The sequence below is a fragment of the Psammomys obesus genome, unplaced genomic scaffold (genome assembly GCF_907164565.1).
Source record: "Psammomys obesus unplaced genomic scaffold, mPsaObe1.curated_primary_1811, whole genome shotgun sequence".
Lineage (NCBI taxonomy): Eukaryota > Metazoa > Chordata > Mammalia > Rodentia > Muridae > Psammomys > Psammomys obesus.
In genome coordinates, this window is record NW_026592118.1 from 16,240,932 (window position 1) to 16,261,083 (window position 20,152).

The 20,152-nt window shown below is 38.8% G+C and overlaps 2 protein-coding genes across 5 annotated transcripts in view; one reads left to right on the forward strand and one right to left on the reverse strand.

Annotated features, from left to right (window-relative positions):
• The window catches only part of Rsbn1l (round spermatid basic protein 1 like), a 49,130-nt gene extending 39,570 nt beyond the window's left edge, over nucleotides 1-9,560 (forward strand). Inside the window, exons 5-8 of the mRNA XM_055612867.1 lie at nucleotides 548-690; nucleotides 3,794-3,961; nucleotides 5,681-5,789; nucleotides 5,870-9,560. Coding sequence (XP_055468842.1) covers nucleotides 548-690; nucleotides 3,794-3,961; nucleotides 5,681-5,789; nucleotides 5,870-6,511 — 1,062 coding nt within the window. The 3' untranslated portion in view covers nucleotides 6,512-9,560. The remainder of the gene's footprint in view (nucleotides 1-547; nucleotides 691-3,793; nucleotides 3,962-5,680; nucleotides 5,790-5,869) is intronic.
• A 6,664-nt stretch (nucleotides 9,561-16,224) lies between these two features.
• Tmem60 (transmembrane protein 60) overlaps nucleotides 16,225-20,152 on the reverse strand; it is a 4,737-nt gene continuing 809 nt past the window's right edge. For all 4 annotated transcript variants that reach the window (XM_055613021.1, XM_055613023.1, XM_055613025.1 and 1 more), the window contains exon 2: nucleotides 16,225-16,913. In XM_055613021.1, coding sequence (XP_055468996.1) covers nucleotides 16,462-16,863 — 402 coding nt within the window. In that variant the 5' untranslated portion in view covers nucleotides 16,864-16,913 and the 3' untranslated portion in view covers nucleotides 16,225-16,461. The remainder of the gene's footprint in view (nucleotides 16,914-20,152) is intronic.

The window sequence follows — 20,152 nt, forward strand, 5'->3', positions numbered from 1 at the left end:
AGTTTCCTTCTTTTTTGTTTTCAAGTTTGTTGTAGAGCCCACTTAATTATTTTGACAACTTAATAAGATTATATTACCATTGTGGTTAGAAAGAAAGATGACAAATGATGAATACATTGACTCACAGCTCTAGCAGGGTGGGTCGGTGAACAGTCTGAGCATAATTGTTTTTCTGCTGTTTGAAGCAGAACATTTTGAAGCTAAATATATGAACAAATAGGTAGATGTTAATATAGTATGCATTTCAAATGCTTAAGAGGGAGACTTTTTTTCTTCCCCTAGTCTCATTGTAGCCTTTAATTTATTAGTACATTGTAAAGATTCTTACAGGGAGAATAAGAGAACATTTTTTAAAAATTATCAACCTGTTCCATCTGCTGGCTTACAGGTCAACTTTTAATCTTTTCTTTAGAGATTATAATATACTTACATTATTTCCCCCTTCTCTTTCCCACCCTCACCCACATATACCTCCTTGCAGTATTTTCAGTATGTATTTGAAGATATATTTTGAAAGTAATTAATTTATGTAATTATTTGTTTCTAGTGTACATTGCCATGGGGAACACTATCTAGTCTAAAATTAGAGAGTCGGAAAGATAGTGATGATGGTCCCATCATGTGGGTGCGTCCTGGAGAACAAATGATCCCTGTGGCTGATATGCCAAAGTCACCCTTCAAAAGGAAAAGGTTTGTTGTACACATTTTTATTAGTGAGGATGGCTTGGTATGTATGTATGTATGTATGTATGTATGTATGTGTGTGTCTATTGTAGAAGAAAAAAAATTACAGCATAAGTGAAAGAAAATTCCCCACATAGGCCACATGCTAATATACTTGATTATGAAACATCACAGTAAATGGGACATGAGAAATAAGCAAATGAGAATAAATTACAGATAGGTGTGGAAAGATGTCAGACAGAGAAATAAATTGTTTTGGAATAAATTTAACAAGTGTTCAGAACTTGTATTAAGAACTAACCCACTCTGTGGGAGATACATGAAATAACACAAAGAGAAACAGAAATTCCACTGTGTTCCAGATTGGAGAAGAATGATAGTCCTTTTGATGGACTTTTATTTCAATTGGACTTGTACTCCTAACACTATAGAGAATGAATTTGAAGTTTCTATAGTAAGTTTAAAATTACAAAAGAAACAGTGGCTCAAAAAGCAATGTGTTCTTTGTATATTAGACAGTGCTTAACACAGAAACTCATAACTGGCCAGTGTAGTGAATAAGGGTCAGTGGAGTGCTTGGCTTTAAATGGGACAGTAATAACACCCCTTTACAAGGAGTTAGAAGATGGGGAGGCAGCATTGTAAGAACCAGAGATCAGAGAGGAGCCTGAGGAAGGAGTGTCTTCTGGAAATATAAGAGTGCTGCATTCATAAACCCAGAACAACTCTGGTTGCCTATAGAAGACCAGCACAAGATCAAACCAGTTAATATTCTAGTATGGAGGGGCAGGGAGTCATCAGCCTTGACTTCTAACTGAAGAACTGTTGACAGCCGATGGCTTCTGTGGGGGGAGAGTCCAGTTTTGTTTTGTTTTGTTTTTTTAAGGTTGTGGTTCCTGGCAGCATAAAATGGATTTTGTTATTAAAAATGAAGACATAAAGTTGGGAAGAGGCGGGAACATGGGGGTAGATCTGGAAGGAGTAGGAGATGAATATGATCAAAATACATTTTATACATGTGTGACATTCTCAGAATTATTTAAAAATATTTTTAAGACTGTGTGTACATGGAGAAAGAGTTAGAAAATGTACACCAAGTTAACTTGTGGTCACAGAATTGGTGGTGCTAGGGAAGATTGGGCTTTTTTCTATAGATAAATAAAATGATCTTAGTGGTTACATGGATTATTGGAAACAGTAGAACAGGGTCTAGAGAGATGGCTCAGCAGTTAAGATCAGTCACTCATTACCCTTGTAGAAGACCCAGGTTCTATTCCCAGCAACAACATGGCGCTCACAGCCATCTAGTGCCAGGGGACCCTACGTCCCCTTCTGACTCTGAAGGCACCAGACACACATGTGATGTACTATCTATCTATATGCAGGCAAAACGTTTGTGCAAATAAATTGAATAAATCTAAACCAAAACAAACAAAACAGGACAAGATGTCACTGAGTAAATGGTAGGTTTCTTGACTGCAGGGACTCTGTTGGGTTTGTTACATAGTGTCTATTGCTTGATAAATAATGGCTTCAATGAGTAAATTTCTAACTTGGTAACAACTGTAACATTGTGTTTTCCAGAGGTTTTTTTCTTTTCTTTCTTTCTTTTTTTTTTTTTTTTAAGATGTTAAAAAGTTTTTGTTTGTTTTTCAAAATAGGATTTCTCTGTGTGTAGCCTTGGCTATCCTGGAACTCGCTTTGTAGATCCAAGTTGGTCTTGAATTCCGAGATCCACCTGCCTCTGCCTCCCAAGTGCTGGGATTAAAGGCGTGCACCACCACTGCCTGGCTACTTTAGAAATTTTAAATTATGTGTTTATGTTTGGGTACATGTCTGTGTGTGGATATATGCAAGGGCCTGTGTAGGACAGAACATTCGACACTACTCCCTGCTTATTTTAGGATCATAAACAAGTTTAATCAGAAAGTCCACTGCCAGAATAATGTAGATACAGAACTTTTAGATGTAATTTACAAGGGTCCACCAGTTCCTAGAGGAATTCCTATGTACTTCATGATGCTTTTATGGCATGTTCTGTCCAACTAATAACTGTTCTGCATGCTGTATGTGTATTGAGGGATTTGAATGTGGTGTCAGCCCAGAGTCTGTCAGCCTTCTGTAGGAAGCAACAGCATGATCTAACTTTCTGACACAGGTAGAATATTAATCACAGAGCAAAAAAGAATATACAGCCTGGAGTCTGATGCTCTCTTCTGGCGTGCACGGTACCCCTCATAGGGAGCACTCGTACGTAAAATAAATAAATGCAATTGTAGTTTTTTAAGGATTTGTGAAAAGTATAACTTAGAATTTCTATATGAGGAAATACTCTTTTTAAGGACTACTAATGCAGGGATGCACAAAGAGCAGCAGGCAGGAGAGGGGAGAGAGCTGGTGAATGACTCACAGGAGGATCAATAAGGAGAGGGGCAAGTTGTGAGGGGAATCTGGAGTAGCAACAACAAACAACAGAGGAGGAAAATGATCGCTTCTGGCCGGACTTGGTTTCCCTTCTTCCCTATTGTGTAGACTTAACTGGAGATAACCTCTGCAGTGTGTGAGGATAGTGGGTAGCAGGCTCTGTTTATAAATTCTAGAAAGTGGCGAGTGGACAAGAGAGCCAGTGTATGATGGCTGTCTTGCAAAGCTACAGGCTGCCTTTCTGCCTCGAGTAAACTTTTGTAGAGTCACTGACTATGTTTTTGTTGTTGTTAACTCCCCTACTCACCTTGTTTTGGTCCTTTTCTTGCTAATTTATTTTTTCTTTCTTTGAAATCGTAAGAGTAGCAGCCTCATCTGTGTCACTGTAATCTTCTTTACTAGTCTCAATGTCTATATACTGGCCTAAAACGTGTCATAATTCATTTAAAAGTTATGTTTGTTCTAGAAGTATGTATTACATTAAATAAGTGCACAGTCCTGTGCAAAGGACCTATCACTTGTGTGAAAGGTATTTCCCAGAATAGGGAACTGATATATGTATTTTTTCTTTGCCTTTATTCATTTTAAAAATCAAACCTCTCCTTTTGTCTGAAATTATGATTATGAAGTGTCTGATAAGTAAGCAAGCCTCAGTATTTAAATGCATATTACTTCTTAAAAACAGAACTACCAATGAAATAAAAAACCTTCAGTATCTACCTCGAACCAGTGAGCCTCGGGAGATGCTGTTTGAAGACAGAACGAGAGCCCATGCAGATCACATAGGACAAGGCTTTGAGCGACAGACTACAGCAGCTGTTGGCGTGCTGAAGGCTGTGCACTGTGGACAGTGGTATGTAGAACTACTGATCTTTAAAAAAGATTTAGTTATTATTTTATGTGCATGAATATCTCACCTGAATACCACATGTGCGCAGTTCCCGCTGAGGCTAGAAGGCATCTGATGCTCTGGAGCTGGGCAACAGACAATTGTGAACTGTCAAATGTGGGTGCTGGGGATTGACCAGCCAGTGCTCTTAACTGCTAAGCTGTTGCTCCAGTTCCCACTATTGCTTTTTTTGTTGGTGATGGTTGTACTAGGGCTTGAACCCAGGTTTTTGCACATACTGTCATTTTATTATTTTTTCTTTGCTTTTTTAAAAATTGAATTAAATTAATTATTTTTGAGGATATAACTATGTATGGCTGGCCTCGACCTCACTATGTAGATCAGGGTACCCTCCAATTTACAGAGATCCGCCTCCCTCTGCCTCCTGAGTGCTGGGATTAAACGTGTACACCACCACGCCTGGTTTCTTAAATTGCTTTTAAAAATTGTAGCTTAGAGCTGGAGAGATGGCTCAGTGGTTAAGAGCATTGTCTGCCCTTCCAGAGGTTCTGAGTTCAATTCCCAGCAACCATATGGTGGCTCACAACCGTCTACCCTGGAGTCTGATGATCTCTTCTGGCGTGCATGGTACCCCTCATAGAGAGCACTCATACGTAAAATAAGTAAATGCAATTGTAGTTTTTTAAGGACTGCTAATGCAGGCTGACTGTTCATTGAAGAGAAACTGTAGTCCTGCTTTATACAGTAACACCAAGTACAGTGCTGTTGGTCACCGTGTCTGTTCAACTGAGAACTGCCTCGCAGCAGTTAGCCTGAGTGCTTGGAGCAAGCTGCCTCCTTTAAGCCCACTGCTGCTTTTTAATCTCTTCATACTAAAGAAGGGAGAAGAGTGACTGTAAGAACCCTGTGCCAGTTACTTCCCGTGTGTATAGAGTTCCCATGCTAGTTATATGGGCTAAGAGTCTGTTAGCGCATTTTGCAGCTCATAGTGCAGCAGACCTATTGCTTTTAGCCATGTCTCATCACTATTTTCTGATACTAAGTGACATTAAGGAAGCTTCTTTTCCCCCTCTGCTTTATGTTCCATTTTTTTTTCATTTATTTATTAATTTAATCACTTCACAGCCTGATCCCAGTCCCACCCGCATGCCCTCTTCCCTATTTTCTCTCCCTCCCTCTCAAAGAAGGGAGGCCCCCAAGGGGTATCAACCCACCCTGGCACCCTAGTCCCAGCAGGACTAAGTGCATCCGCTCCCACTGAGGCCTGAGAAAGCAGCCCAGCTAGGGGAAAGGGATCCAGAGTCAGGCGACAGAGTCAGAGACAGCCCCACTCCCATTGTTAGGGGACCACATGGTGACCAAGCTGAACCATCTGCTACATGTGTGTAGGGGTAGACCAGTCCATGCTCTGTGGTTGGTTCTTCAGTCTCTGTGAGCCCCTATTGGCCCACGTTAGTTTACTCTGTAGGTCTTCTTGTGTTGTCCCTGACCGCTCCAGCTCCCTCAATCCTTCTGCCTACTCTTCCACAGAACTCCCCAAGTTGTCCTATTTTCTAGCTGTGGGTCTCTGCATCTGTTTTCATCAGCTAAGGATAAAGCCTCTCAAAACAGTTACGCTAGGCTTCCTGTCTGCAAGCATAGCAGAGTTTTATTTGACTTTATTATGGACTTAGAGAATGAAACATTAATGGAAGATTTTATTATTGCCCTCCTTCTTTACAGGCCTGATCAACCCCGAATAACCAAAGATGTAATTTGTTTTCATGCAGAAGATTTCTTAGAAGTAGTTCAACGAATGCAACTAGATTTACACGAGCCTCCACTGTCACAGGTAAAACTTAAATAATTACCAGTTTTCATTAGATTTTGTTGTGCAAGAGACTTACCTGCATTCTTGTTTCTGTTTTTTAGTGTGTCCAGTGGGTTGATGATGCAAAACTTAATCAGCTGAGGAGAGAAGGCATTCGCTATGCCAGGATTCAGCTATATGATAATGACATTTATTTTATTCCAAGGAATGTTGTCCATCAGTTCAAGACAGTTTCCGCTGTGTGCAGTCTGGCATGGCATGTTCGACTTAAATTATATCACGAAGAGGAGGATACTTGTCACAGTACAGTTACTCACGAAAAAGACATAATATCATCAGGTCCCATGTCATCAGTTTTCGGAGTTCACACAGAGAACGTGATTTGTGCTGTGAACCAAACCTCATCAGACTCTGTGTTTCCAGACAAACTTCATTCTAAAAATGAATTACCACAAATTAAACATGAACCTATTGCATCTATAAGAATCAAGGAAGAACCTGTGAAAGTTAATATACCTGAAAAGACTAGGACACCAAATAATACAGAAGGCAAGAATGTTAAGGCAAAGTTGGATCATGTTCAGTTTTCGGATTTTCAGATTGATATGGATTCTAAATTTGAAAACACCAACAAAGACATAAAGGAAGAATTGTGTCCTGGAAGTGTCACTAATATTGTTGATACAAGCCAACATAGTTCTGTACATTCAAATCAAGATAAAAGTGATGAAAATTTGTGCTAAATTTGTACATTGCATTTAAAATTCCTTTTAAAAATAATTCGTAATAATGATTCATGAAATCTGAAAGCAAGTGTAGGAACTGCTCTCAAGTCTGTTACAAATATAGTTTATGTAGCTTTGTACCATTCCTCAGTGCCTGTCCGTAACTGTGAAGGATCCAGCACCCAGGGCCAGATGCACTGTAAACATTGCAGGTTTAAACACAAAGGAGTCTCCAGAAAGTCATTTGAGTTGGGAGTTTTAGGTTTTAGAATAGAGCTGACAAAAATCACATAAATATATTTTTTTGTAATATGAGCCAGAATTCTTTTTTTTGACAATTTAAGGTTTTTCCATAGAGCTTATTTATACCAACTTTTTTTCCATTATGTGTCAGCACTGTAGTGTAAATAGCTTAAAAATCTTTTTAGTGTGATTTATATTGAGATGTGAGCCATTTAATAAAGGTTCATAATAATAAATGCTTTCTGTTGAGTTTGCGAAACATACTGACAGTTCAGTTTAATTATTTGATATATTATGTTTCTTTTAATATATACATGTGGGACGTAATGGAGGGAAAAATGTACATGTTCAGATCTCGTAAATATTTAAATTTTCCATACTGTACAAGCATTCAAAAAACCAGGATTCAGTTGAAAACATATACATATATTTTGTGTTTGTGTGTATATACACACGTGTGCTTGGGATTGTATATATGTATATTGTTTTGCACAATTTCTTAAATTGGTGAATATATAAAAATTCTTTGTGCTACTTCCTGGAATACATTCTAAAGTATTTATGTTCAACAATAAGGAAATAATTAATAGTTTTCAAAGCTGGGAGAAACTAATTATGTCATGGTTTTTAACCTTGTAATTAATGAAGTTAATGTGGCCAGATTCCTTAGTCCTAGTGGAATTTTCCTTGTTATGTACGTAAAAAGATTAGAACATTTTCTAATAAGCACCAGTATGTTTAATAATAGCTGAGTAAAAAACTGATATATAGAAAATTTAATTGTGAGTAACGAAAAGTATTCTTCTACATTTCTCCATATCACAAACAATTTTGAACTAAGGGCAATGACAGTGACTTGGCTGCCGCACAGATGTAACTAACAAGACACTGTCAGCTTATCTTTCTCAGGACCCTTCCCCAGTCTGCAAGGCAAATGTAAGGTGTACGTCCTCCTCTAAGGACGCTCTAGGAAGTTCACTGTGTAGGGAGCAGGCTGGCCCGTGTCTGCAAGGTGAGTAAAGAAGTCTGCACCTGTGGACTTCAGCACAGTTGCAGCCTGCTTCACTTCCATCATTAAAAGTTAAAGTATTTGATGTGTGTGTGGACGGAAGGAGCTCTAATCATCGTGAACGTTTTGTTCGTTGTCTTATCCTGGGCCCCTGCCTTGATGATGACTTTCAGTTGTCTCTCCCTGCCTTGCCTTTTGGGAGAATACTATTTCCATTTCAGTGGGTTCCATTTTCACCTCATTTTTGGTGAGCTATCAAAGCTCATGCTTCTAAGTTGGTAAGAAACTACTTAGGAAAATATATTTTACCAGAACTGATAGAAATAAACATCAGCAACAGTGAGAGTCTTGTCTCCTGATTTAGAAGATAGGCAAATAAAATAGGAAATCTTGGTGGCTTCCAGGAGGAACTCAGGCATTTTGCTCTGGCAGAAGTTTCATGGAAACAGAGAAGTTAAAAATCATGACAGTGTAAATAGAGGTTTTGTTTTCTATTTAACTTTATCTGCTTTAAGCTAAATTTAGGGTTCTTCACCATATTAAGATGAGAAACAAAATATTCTTAACAAACAAGTATTGAAAAATAGGAAGGGATGTTGTTGGAGTTTAGTTTTTAAATTGACAGTGATACTTCCAGTCACATATATGTAGACACACTGAGGTCATACTGTAAGAAAATGCTGTTAGGGTGTCTCCAAACTCTATGAGCCTTAAGTTTTAACTTAAAGGAAGGCATATCTGAAACAGCATAGCTATTGCTTTTAGGTGTAGTTTTATGTAACCCATAGTTGCACAGCTCTCCATGAAGATGTAACTGCTCTGTCAGATGCACACATCTCTGTGAAGGTGAGGTGTGTATGACCCAGCAGGCTCAGATTCCAAGATAAGGCCTTACAGACTTGAATCATGCTTATGCCCCTGGTCTTACGGGTTATTTTTAAAAATCCTCTTCAGATGCCATCTGAAAACTTGTTGACTACCTTTGTTACACAAATTCCTATTTTAATATTACATAGTAATGATTTTCTAGTTCGTGCACTCCCATTCCTCTCCATGTGAATATAGCAGTTTTGTTTTTATTTCCAGTATCTTGGACCAGAACAATAAAACAGTCAAGATATAGTTTTAATAAGGTCATATGCTATATAAAGTTAATGTCATATAAATTATGAAGTGATATATAGACCTTTACATAAAAACTTAGATACCTCAGTGGTATTTGAAATATATATATTCTTTCCCTCTTTTTTTCAAATTTTATTTATATCCTCTTAGCTGTCTAAGTAGTATATATCCCATACTCAGGTTAGCTATCAAAAGAATTAAACGTTTTGATATTTAGTTGCAAATTTACTTAAAGCCATATATTGATTATCTTCCTTATGAAAAACTGTTGACCTTAATGATCAGGTTGGTTTAGCACAACACTGTGTATTGTATGTATGTGTGCATTTCTGTATAGGTGTGTTTGAAATATGTTTGTCTCCAAAATGGGAGGGATAGCAAATTGAGGATAGGAAAGATTTTTAGGTTAAATGTTTAAAGAATTTAATTAATGCACACAAGAACTTTTTTCTAGATTCAGTTCTATGGCAGGTAAAGGTTTTTTTTTTTGTTTTTTTTTTTGTAAATAATTAGCATTGTTTGGTAAACTTGCTTTCAGCTTTTTTGGGGGGGGGTGGTAGGGAGGGACAGTTTATTGATATGTAAAGCAATTATTTATATTTAGCCAAGGTACAGATTTGTTTTTGGCATTTGAGAGGCTATTTTCCTTGTCTTCCACCTTTCAATAAATACTAAGATTGATAACCACAATCTTACCTGTTTTGTAATTATTTTCTTGAATTTGACATTATATTTTAGTCTCAGACTCCTTGAAAGTTCCTATTTGTGTCTGTATCCACTGTCTTTTGAAACAGCAAGGACCAAGGTGCAGGTGGGCGTAGTCCTATATTTCAGCTTGTCTTTCTAGCTTGTCTAGGACTTTACACCCAATTAAAGAATATGACGAAGCTGAGAGAAATACATAGGCAAGTAAAATTTATGTTAACTAGATACTGTAAGCAAAATGTATTAGTGTCTTTTAAAAACCCTTTACTTTCTGTGCATGGGCTTTTGCCTGCAGTGCGCCTGTGCATCTCTTGTATATCTGTCTATCTCTGTGTACAGTGATCAGAGAAGTCAGAAAAGGGCTTTGGATCCCCTAGGACAGAGGTTCTCAACCTTAATGCTGCAACTAACCCTTTAATATAGTTGGTCACCCCATGTTGTGGTGACCCTAACTATAATATCTTTTGTTGCTACTTCATGACTAATTTTGCTATTGTTAGGGGTCAAAATGTAAACATGTTTTCTGATGGTTTTGGGAGACCCCCATGAAAGAATCATTTTATCCCCTAAAGGTTGTTTGTGTGACCCACTAGGACTAGAGTTATAGTCAGGTGTGAGCTGCTGTGTAGGTGCTGCAAATTAAACCCACGTCCTCTGGAAAAGCAACAGTTGCTCTTAGCTACGGAGCCATTTCTCCAGTCACTTGTATGTTTCTTCACTATGATCTGCCTCCAATTATTGTGAAAATACAAGAGCTGTGATCCCAAAATTAACTTGGACAGTTTTGTCCCTGTCCTCATAGAATGTTGAAATTTTGTTTAACTTGAGCCAAATTATTATGTGAAACATCTCATCTGTTGTCTTTAGAAACATCCTTTTTCTTGAATTGGACTTTTATAAATTGAAAATGTATGCCTAAATTTCCTTATCTTTCCTCATTTCACTGTACATTTTCTTTAATCCTCACTATTTTATATTTTAATTTATTCACTTTATATCCCCATCATAGGCCCCTCCCTTCTTCCCCCTCATCTCCCTCCCCTAGTCCTCAGAACGGAGGAGCCCTGCTTCTTCTGTACTGACTCCAGCCTATAAAGTCTCACTCTCAATCCCTCAGCAGAGATGGTATTCCCAAAGGTTGCCATTTACTGCCAGTTCCAGTCATGACACTTGGTGCTTTCGTTTAACCCTGCAGCACTGAGCATTTTGTTCTTAGAGCTCTAGATCTGTTCTTTTGGTAGTGGTGGTGGGTTTCCAGTGCTGGGGTGTGCTTTGCTTTAGTCCTCAAGCTCCATTCCTCAGGTTATCTCTGGCTGCAGGACTTCCAGGTGGCCAGGTTTTTACTTAAATTTTAATCATCATGTGGCTAGATCTAGTTTGTGTGCCCCCTTCACCACAGGCATCAGCTGTTCCTTTTCTCCCTTTTCTAGGGGCACCTCCACCTACATTGTCATCTCTCAGGACACCAACTTTTGTTTTCCCACCTACCTAATGCGATGACTGCAGGAGTGTTTTTAGTTCATATAGCGTGGTAGCCACAGCGGGTGGATGTCCCACGTGGACGCTTTCAGTAGCCTGAAAATTTCTGGGGCGCCCTAGTCCTCTGCCTTCACAATCCCAGGCTATTCTGTTTTTACCCAGATAAATTATTTTTAAAGAGGATTTTTATTTTTCTCTTTAGAAATATTCCATGGTGGTTCTTTTTCTAACGGTAACAGCCATACAGTTTAGTATGGCAGTGAAGAGCTTTTATGATATATTCTTTCTACCCAGCCTCAAATATTACAGTATTTTCCATCTGATGTAGTCAGTTTTCAGCCTCACCAAATATATAGTGTAGAGTCATTTCAAGGTATTCCTGGAGGATTAGTTCTGAGACCTGTTTTGTGTACCTAGATCTTCAGATGTTATATAGATATTCTACATAAATATTTGTCTATAACTTCTGTACATACCTTAGACCACTTCTAGGCTATTTATAATAGTTAATATAATGTAAACACCATGTAAAATTTCTTTTCAGGGATAGTAAGTCTGTATGTTCAGAGCAGATGCATGCAGTTTTCCCATTTCTTTTCAGTCTAGACTTGGTTGGATCTGTGGGTAAGGAACTCCTATGGCCATAGAGAGCTGACTCTGCTTGCCATGCCCTTCATGTGCTTTGTTGAGGAACTATCGGAGCACAGCACAGTGAAATGTTGTACTCCTTTAGAATGCCACCTCTTTACTGACGTTGCCTCTGTAAGCTTATGGAGAGCAATCTTGTGCTTTCAGAGTACAGATTTGGCATACGTATTAGTAATGTATGTTGGGCTCTTGTTAAACCACAAACAAAGTCTTGTTTCTTTCTCTTACACACAACATCTCACATAGTATACTTTGTATTCAATAAATGTTTGAGGAAACAGAAGAACAGGTTTTTGTAATTTAAAAACTCAATTCCTGTATATAATTCCAGGACTTCAATGGAAAAGTTGAGAAAATTGCATAAGCACTGCGGAGAAACCCAAGTTTGTGTTTTGTATAACATTTAACCTAGGAACTGAAATGTAGGGCTCTGGTTTGAAGAAAGGAGCTCATGTGTTAAACTTGTGAGACAGTCATTGTCCCCCCAACCTTTGCAGCTAGTTCCTCTGAGAATATTGAAAATCATTACAAATTAAGGCTCTCTCCTCCCCTTGTTCTTTTGAGACAGGGTCTCATTATGTAGCTGTGGCATACATAATTGCTTTGCTATGTGACTAGGCTGGCATGAAACTCAGATGTCTTCCATCCACCCACCCCGTCCGCCTCCAACCACAGGGTCTCTCTGTGTAGCGCTGCCTGTCCTGGAACTCAGTATATAGTCTAGCAGACCTTAAATTCAGAGATCCACTTGCCTCTGCCTCCAGAATGCTGCGATTAAAATGGGTACATTGTCACTGCCTGGTGGGGATTAGATTTTTAACTGCATCTAATGATTAAAATGGCATCATATAAGCATCAACTTAATGTAATCTGCGGGAAAATTAAACTAGTTTTAAGTCTTAATCATGACAACTGCACACTTTTTTCTTTTTTGTCAGTACCCATTTGTCTCAGGCGATGGGCATGCACATAAAAGTGAAACAGTTTTCGTCAATCCTGTAGAGCCACTTCACTGAAATATTGGGTACACATTTGTAGAACTATAGCTAGGCTTAAAACAAATATGTTAAAGGAAATAAATAGCCTCTTATAACCCTGAGAAAGCCGCCTCACTATTTCTTACCTCTGCACACGCAACACCACTTTGTTGATTGTTGAAAGTTAAATGAGAGAACATGACAAATGCTTTAGCACATTGCTTGGCTTACAAACTGTTAGCTTCTGCTGCTGGAATTAAAGTGGAACAGTTATTAAGAGCTGTGTTCTGGGTCACACTAATGCCTTTCAAACAATTTCCTTTATGTTTGGCTCCAGTTTGGGGCAAAGGATGGGCATACGGAAGGAGAAAGGGAAGTCGAGGTAAAGGTGTGGCAGTACATGGACATTTAAAGTCATGCCACAGACTGCCTAACGACAGTGGATGTGACTACATAGATGATAGGTAGTGGCAGAAAACTGCCGTAAGATACAATATGACTAACAAATACAGGACAAACAAAATAACTAGTGTAAGGCTCAGGAAAAAAATGTTACCAAGCTAGTGTTTGATGAAGTACATTTTCTTTTAAACTTTACCCTTCCGTCACCAGTGCCCCACTCTTCTGTTCATCAGAAACCATGACTTTATTCATTTGTCTTGGGTGTAGTTTTTCCATTATGAGTTGGCATTCCTCTCTGTCCTGCCCACCAGACACTGCAATTTTGTGCTTATTCTGTGAATAACAAACCAATATTAAATTCCTTTGGTAGTTTGTTGGTGCTAAAGGGATTGACCATTTCATTCAATAAAGAGAAATGCCTGTTTTTCTTAGGGATGTGCCTGCCCTTTTATGGATGAAAATGTACTTTTCTTTCCCTATTAGCTCTGTTTATTAATATTAATTCTACTTACTTGCTGAACTGTAAAAAAGCGAAGTGGAAAATAGGCCAAATTTTTAAGGCTGGTAAACTTATCTGACCTTGTCACGACAAACGTGTTAGAATATGTTCATAGCTATCCTGGGACACTGTGTGATCTAAGTTAAAGATGCTCACACCTATTCCAAGCACATACCTCTCCTTGGTACTTGAGAACTCTCCATTAGTGGGCTGTTCTTGTTTCATAGATAGCGAGGGGAAAGAGATGTTCACAGATCACAACTTGCTAACACTTCATGAAGTTGTTTGCTTAGTGATTGCTCTTAGAAATAACCAAAATTTTGCTCAGTCTAAAGTGCTAACCATAAGTTATATATCTATCATATCTATCATAACTTGAGGAATATGGCCTCAGTAATATGGCTCTAATGTTTGTTACCTGTATTTTATTAGTAAATATTTCTGTATTATAAAGGAAGTTGCTTATAAAAAGGAACACAGAAAGGCATTTTTCGTGTAATATTATTTCTTCCCACCTGTAAGCATTGTTTCTTTTTAATGGTTTTCATGACTTAATAATTGAAATTGTTATTGAGGCATATGTTAACTTATTGTGCTGTCTTAAGTATGTCATACAAGAGAAAAATTCTACACTGAGAACCATTCAAAGGCCACTAAAATTGTTTTATCCTCATGTGTAAGCAGGTGGGTTATTGTGTTGCCTTTTGCATATATTTCTTAGCTTTCTTTCCCTTTCTTGTTCAAATAGTTCTGGGAAAGGACTTACTACTTTTTTTTTTTTCCTCTTGAAGAGTTTATAGTTAGGACATTGCTTAAACAATTTTATCTGAACTAAATGATTCTCTGGCTTGCTTATTATAAGAACTTTATTTTCATTTACTTAATCATATATTTCAGAGATCAGTTTGGATCTCTCAATTAAACTTGGAGTTATCTCATCAGGCCTGTAATCCAAGTAATATCTTTATGACTGCTATTTTTTGATACTCAAATACGACATGGCCAGTTACATGACAGGGAGATGCTTGTAACTAGATTTTATTTGGTCAGCTCGTTAGTGTCAAAAGTCTAATATAACTTGAGCTGTTTTGTGGTGTGTGGTTGTTTTTGTTATCTATATTTAAAAGGAAGAAATTTATTAACATAATTTTCTGGGAGCCTTCGAAGATGACTCAGTGGATTCATACTTGCTGCTGAAGAGTGATTACCCGAGTTTGGATACCCAATATCTACGTAAAAGCTAGACAGTTGTGTGGTGGACACAGTGGGTATTGGCTGCAGGGGACTTACTGGCCAACCATTTTCTCCAACTGGCATACTCCTGGTTTGTTAAGAGATCGTGTCTCAAAAACTGGTGACGCATGCCTTTTAATTACAGCACTTGGGAGGCAGAGGCAGGTGGATCTCTATGAGGCAAGCCTGGTCTACAAAGCTAGTTCTAGGACAGCCGAAGGCCACACAAAGAAACCCTGTCTCAAAAAACAACAACCACCTATGGTGGACAGCAACTTAGGAAGACAACAGGTGTTGACCTCTGGCTCCAATAGACATGCATAAACACCCGCACACAGCGGCATCCACCACACACAGGGTTCTCCATCAGTAGTGAGAAAACAATCATCTGTGTTGAGACTTAAGATAGGGTCTCTGTGGGCAGGCTGACCTCAAGCTCAAAATTCTGCACCTCTATCTGAGGATGCATCAGCACACTCTGTCCATTTTAGAGCCTTTAAAACACCAAAATGGCCATTTGAGTTTGCTGTCAGAGCGAAAAGTCAGAGCTACGTAGGACAAAATCTCTTAAGGACTAGAGTGAGCTGAGTGGGTCAGAGCTGATAATGCGCCTACAGAGAACCTGAGGCAAGCATCTGTACACTGCAGCTCCAGGAAATCTGACACCTCTGGCTCTGCAAGCACCTGCATTTTCCTGTACATGCCCACTCGTGCACACACACAATTAAAAAAGAAATCTGAGAAATTTGAAAGTACTTGTAGGTTGAGCAGTTCTGAACACTTGCCGCTCTTACAGAGATTCCCAGGTTTGACTCTAGTACCCAGGTAGTGTCAGCCTCCCCACCCTAGTTCTGGGGGCTCTTGGGCTCTCTTCTGGTCTCCATGAGCTGCCGCACACAAAGTGCACATGAACTCATGCAAGCACACACAAAAGGAAAACAAAAGAATTCTTTATTTTTAGGTTTTGAAATGCTTCAGATCCAAACTTTTCTGAAGTATTGCTACCTGGATCTTACTGGTATTGCTTAAGTACCCTGTTATGGTAGCCACATAAAAATCTGAACACCTTCAGAGTGAACGAGGCACTATGTCTGAGACTCCCAGGACAAATGGGCACAACTGGTTTCTGACAGAATGGGAAAGTTCCCCTAACTTCAGTAATAGGCAGCTCTTTGATCCTAAGCAGTAGGAATAGCCCAAAGTAAGTCTATCCTATATAAGACTCTGCCTGGGACCTGAGGTGGCATCCTTTAAAACATTTCCATACAAGTTTTTTCTTCCATAATTTATAAGCATAAATATTTACTTTGTTATACAGAACTACAGTCCAGTAAACTCACACACAGTTATGTAACTAAAGGCTTTGTATTTACATCCTGACCACACACAAGTTAAGAGGCATGTGGAAAAATAAGGTCAGAAACAAGCTTTATTTACACAGGGAAAATAAAGATACCAATAACTCAAATACTGAATAATTGAGCTTTGGGTTGGTTACAAGTTCACGCCTCACCAATCCTGTTTTATAGTATTTTGAGACTACACTGGTATTTTCCCTCAGTTCTCTGTAATTCTTGAAACTTCCAAAGAATCAGAACGCTGAATAGCTTGTTGAGCAGCAACAGAAATGAGACAATGTACTCGGAAGTCAGTCTCTCACAAAAAAGACATTATATCCAAGTTCTGTCAAAGCGCCGGCCAGTAAGGCCCATAAAGGAATGAAGACGTAGGAAAGATTCATGGTAGTAAACTGTTCCAGTTTAGCACACAGTGCGAGGCAGAAGGCTAACTTGAGTAACATCGCAGTGAGGTACCAGGCTTTCTTTTTAATATTATGCGATCCATGCCGGGGGTCAAAGCCAGACTTACACCGTCCAGCCATTTTCACAATCAGCATGACGAGAAGGATAGTGTCAAATATCCAGACGGGAATAAATATGAGGAACCAGTTCCAAGGGGCCTTCTCATCCAGTTTCAACACCAACATGATCAGGAAGAGTAATGTGAAAAGCCAGGTGAGGAGTACTCTCTGAGCCAAGGACATTCTCATTTAAACAGTTTAGAGAGGCAGTTTCAGGGATGAAGTAAGGGAGATACGTCCTAGAAAAGAAAAAAAGGTCAGGATTTGATAGCAGAAATCACTGATTCCTAGTTAAGTTGGCTGCCTCCCACTTCTCAGACTTCCTAATTTGGAAAACATTCTAGTATTTAAAAACCTCTTGAAGCAATCGCCAACAACCATTTCTGTATGTATGCATGCATCTGAATTGTGTGTATGCGTGTGGGCACAAGAGCAGGTGTCCTCAGACGCACAGTTCCCAGCAGTTCTGAGCCTCCCAAGAGTGGGTGCTGGGAACTGCCCTCCACTCCTCTGTAGCAGCAGACTGGTGCTCTTAACTGCGAAGTAATCTTTGCAGCCGCTGCCACCATTCCTTGTAGTCCATGGCTACAATGCTCTCAGATGTTTAGTGCAGACAAGTAGGAACTTCCTTCAAGAGCAGGAACTTCTGAGTGCTATCCAGGGCATGGGTTTATCCCACCCAGGTATGTTCTCAAGCTCTATGCATACTTGCAAACCTCGAGTTCTTCAGTTAATTTCAGGAGCTGCTAAAATAAAGCACTTGAGGGCAAAGCAGTAGAAACTGGTTTTTTGAGACATGGTTTCTCTGTGTAGCTCTGGCTGTCCTGGAACTCACTCTTTAGACCAGGCTGGCCTCAAACTCGAAGAGATCCACCTGCCTCTGCCTCCTGAATGATAGGATTAAAGGAAAGGCATGAGCCGCCACAGCCTGGAGCATCATGAGGTTTGTAAAGATGGAATGGCTAATATAAACTTAGAACATCAGGACTGCAAAGGTGTCCCTGGGCTAAATAACAGAGAAGCAATTGGTAACTACACATTCATATAATCCTTGTTTCTTATATTTTTAAGTATTTTCTTGCTAAAGCAGACCACTTAAAAAACTAAGCATTTGGTCATCACTTACTGTTTAATTATCCTATGACTAGCAGGTAACATTTGTATCATTGTTTTCTCGTCTATTTTAAAGTAGATTCTTTTTTTTTTTTTAATTTTTATGTGTATGTATGCCTGCATGTATGTGCCATATGTACAACTGTCCATGGAGCCCAGAGGAAAATGTCAAATGCTAAGATTCTGAATGTGAACATGATCTGGCATCCCTGCCTGCTGTCCTTGCTGCTAGAGTTACAGCTAGTGAGAACTGAACTCAGGTCCTCTGAAAGAACAGCAAGCTTTTTAAAATCACTGAGCCTCCTCTCCTTTACCTGATCCTCACTTTTGCCTGTTACTTTAGGTTATCTTTACATCTGTAAGCCTAGTACCCCCTCACTGTCAGAATATTTTCAATTTCTCAAATTTTTTTCAATGCTAACATCAGCAAGATAATTCTTAAAAACTTCCACTTTCAATTGAGAACACATTAACTTACATCTTAGCTTAAGGTATAAATATGTATTATATCTAATCTTCACACATTGATCTTGTAAATTCAAGATTTTTTTTTAAAGATTAATTTATTTATTATGTTCACAATGTTCTGCACACTCAAACACCAGAAGAGGGCACCAGATCTCTTAAGAGATGGTTGTGAGCCACAATGTGGTTGCTGGGAATTGAACTCAAGACCTCTAGGAAGAGTAGCCAGTGCTCCCTAACTTCTGAGCCATCTCTCCAGTCCCCAAGATTTTTTTTAATCGAAACTAAGATATACTTCTGACCATTAGATATCCTGAGAAATCAGAAGCTGAACTACAGGGAGCTGAGTAAGTAGTTAAAAGAAGGTAAGGAAATGGAAATAGCCGAGTAACATTTTATTCCTTTAAGCCATGTGAAAATGAAATACAGGAATAAGATTATAAGAGGAAAAAAAAAAAAACCCAAAAAATCAAGTAAAGTGGTCATAATTATTAAAAAAAAAAAAAAAAAAAAAAAAGATTATGAGAGGAATAAGTAGAAACATTTAGTTCTCTCCTTCCACTATATAGGTCCTGAACTCAGGTCATTGGCCTTGGTGGAAGTGCATTTGCCTGCTGAACTGTCTTACCATCCCAAGAACAAATATTTAGGAAAGTAGACTCCAAGATAAAGCCCAGGGGAAAGTAAGCCACAGGCAAACAACAGATTGAAGATGAGCACACACTAGTGGGGAAGGGAAAGATCAGAAACTGTAGAGGTAGACAAAAGATATGGGATGCAAGAAGAAACAGGAAAAGCTGAAGAACTGGACAGAGAGACCAACTGCCCTAGGCCAGTGTGCTCAACTGTACTTGATATACTCTGCACATCTCTAGGATGGCCATCTTGGCAAAAGTACACATTTGTTGGAGTTCAGTAATTAGAGGTGGATGTCCTAGGGCCTTTCTTCTTAGACTCATCTATTTGCATTTTGTTTAGTTTGCAAATCTTTGGATTGCAGGATTTTGGCTTTTAGGAAGGCTTTCTTTCCTTTGGAGACAGAGTCTCACTATGTAGCCCTGGCTTGCCCAGAACTTTGCCTATATAGACCAGATTGGCCTTGAACTAAAAAATGCTACCTGACGCCACTCTGCTAAGACTACAGGCAGGCAAGTGGGCAGGCCGGTGGGGGTGTGGTGGGGATATATGATGATTAGAACTGCTCTCATCGGGCTAAGTCCTGGAAGGCAATTTTCTTTACAGGTCCTTCCTTGCTGGAAGCCTTCTATAGTGGAATGAGATTAAATTTGGAAGCAGAGGTAGAGAAGTGTGCATAATTAGCTATGTTTTTAATCCTGTGAAGTATGTTTGCTCAGTTCCAACCTCTGATTTGGTCAACTTCAAGAAACTTTACTAAGTTTTGTGAACATTAAGTCCCTTATAACATAACTTTCCTATATGCTACAGGATAATACAAACTTCATTTTTATTTTCCTCCTTCAGTGACAAAGTACCAAGTACCATTGCATCGTCTGCAACGACCACAGACATTTTAGGACAAGAGGTGAAAGAACGCTTATGACCTAAGCTTATTGTGGTTACACGTTTCTAATTGTGGGTCGCAACAAAACTCAATTGTAGGGAAATATTTTCAACAAGGGAGACGACCTCACTGACAGTTAACTGACATTTAAATGATTGCATACACTTAACTACAGTGGTAATGTAAGATTCCAATTTTACAAAAACATCTTCATTGCTTTAACAGAATTTATTCGGCTTTTTTTTTTTTTTTTCCCCACCACTTTCTCTCTAAGGATAAGATTTGCTCAACAGACATTTCCCACTCTAGGTGGCTATTTCTCGTACACGGAACGTAGGTTTTTTTTTTTTTTTTTTTTTTTTTTTTTTTTTTTTTTTC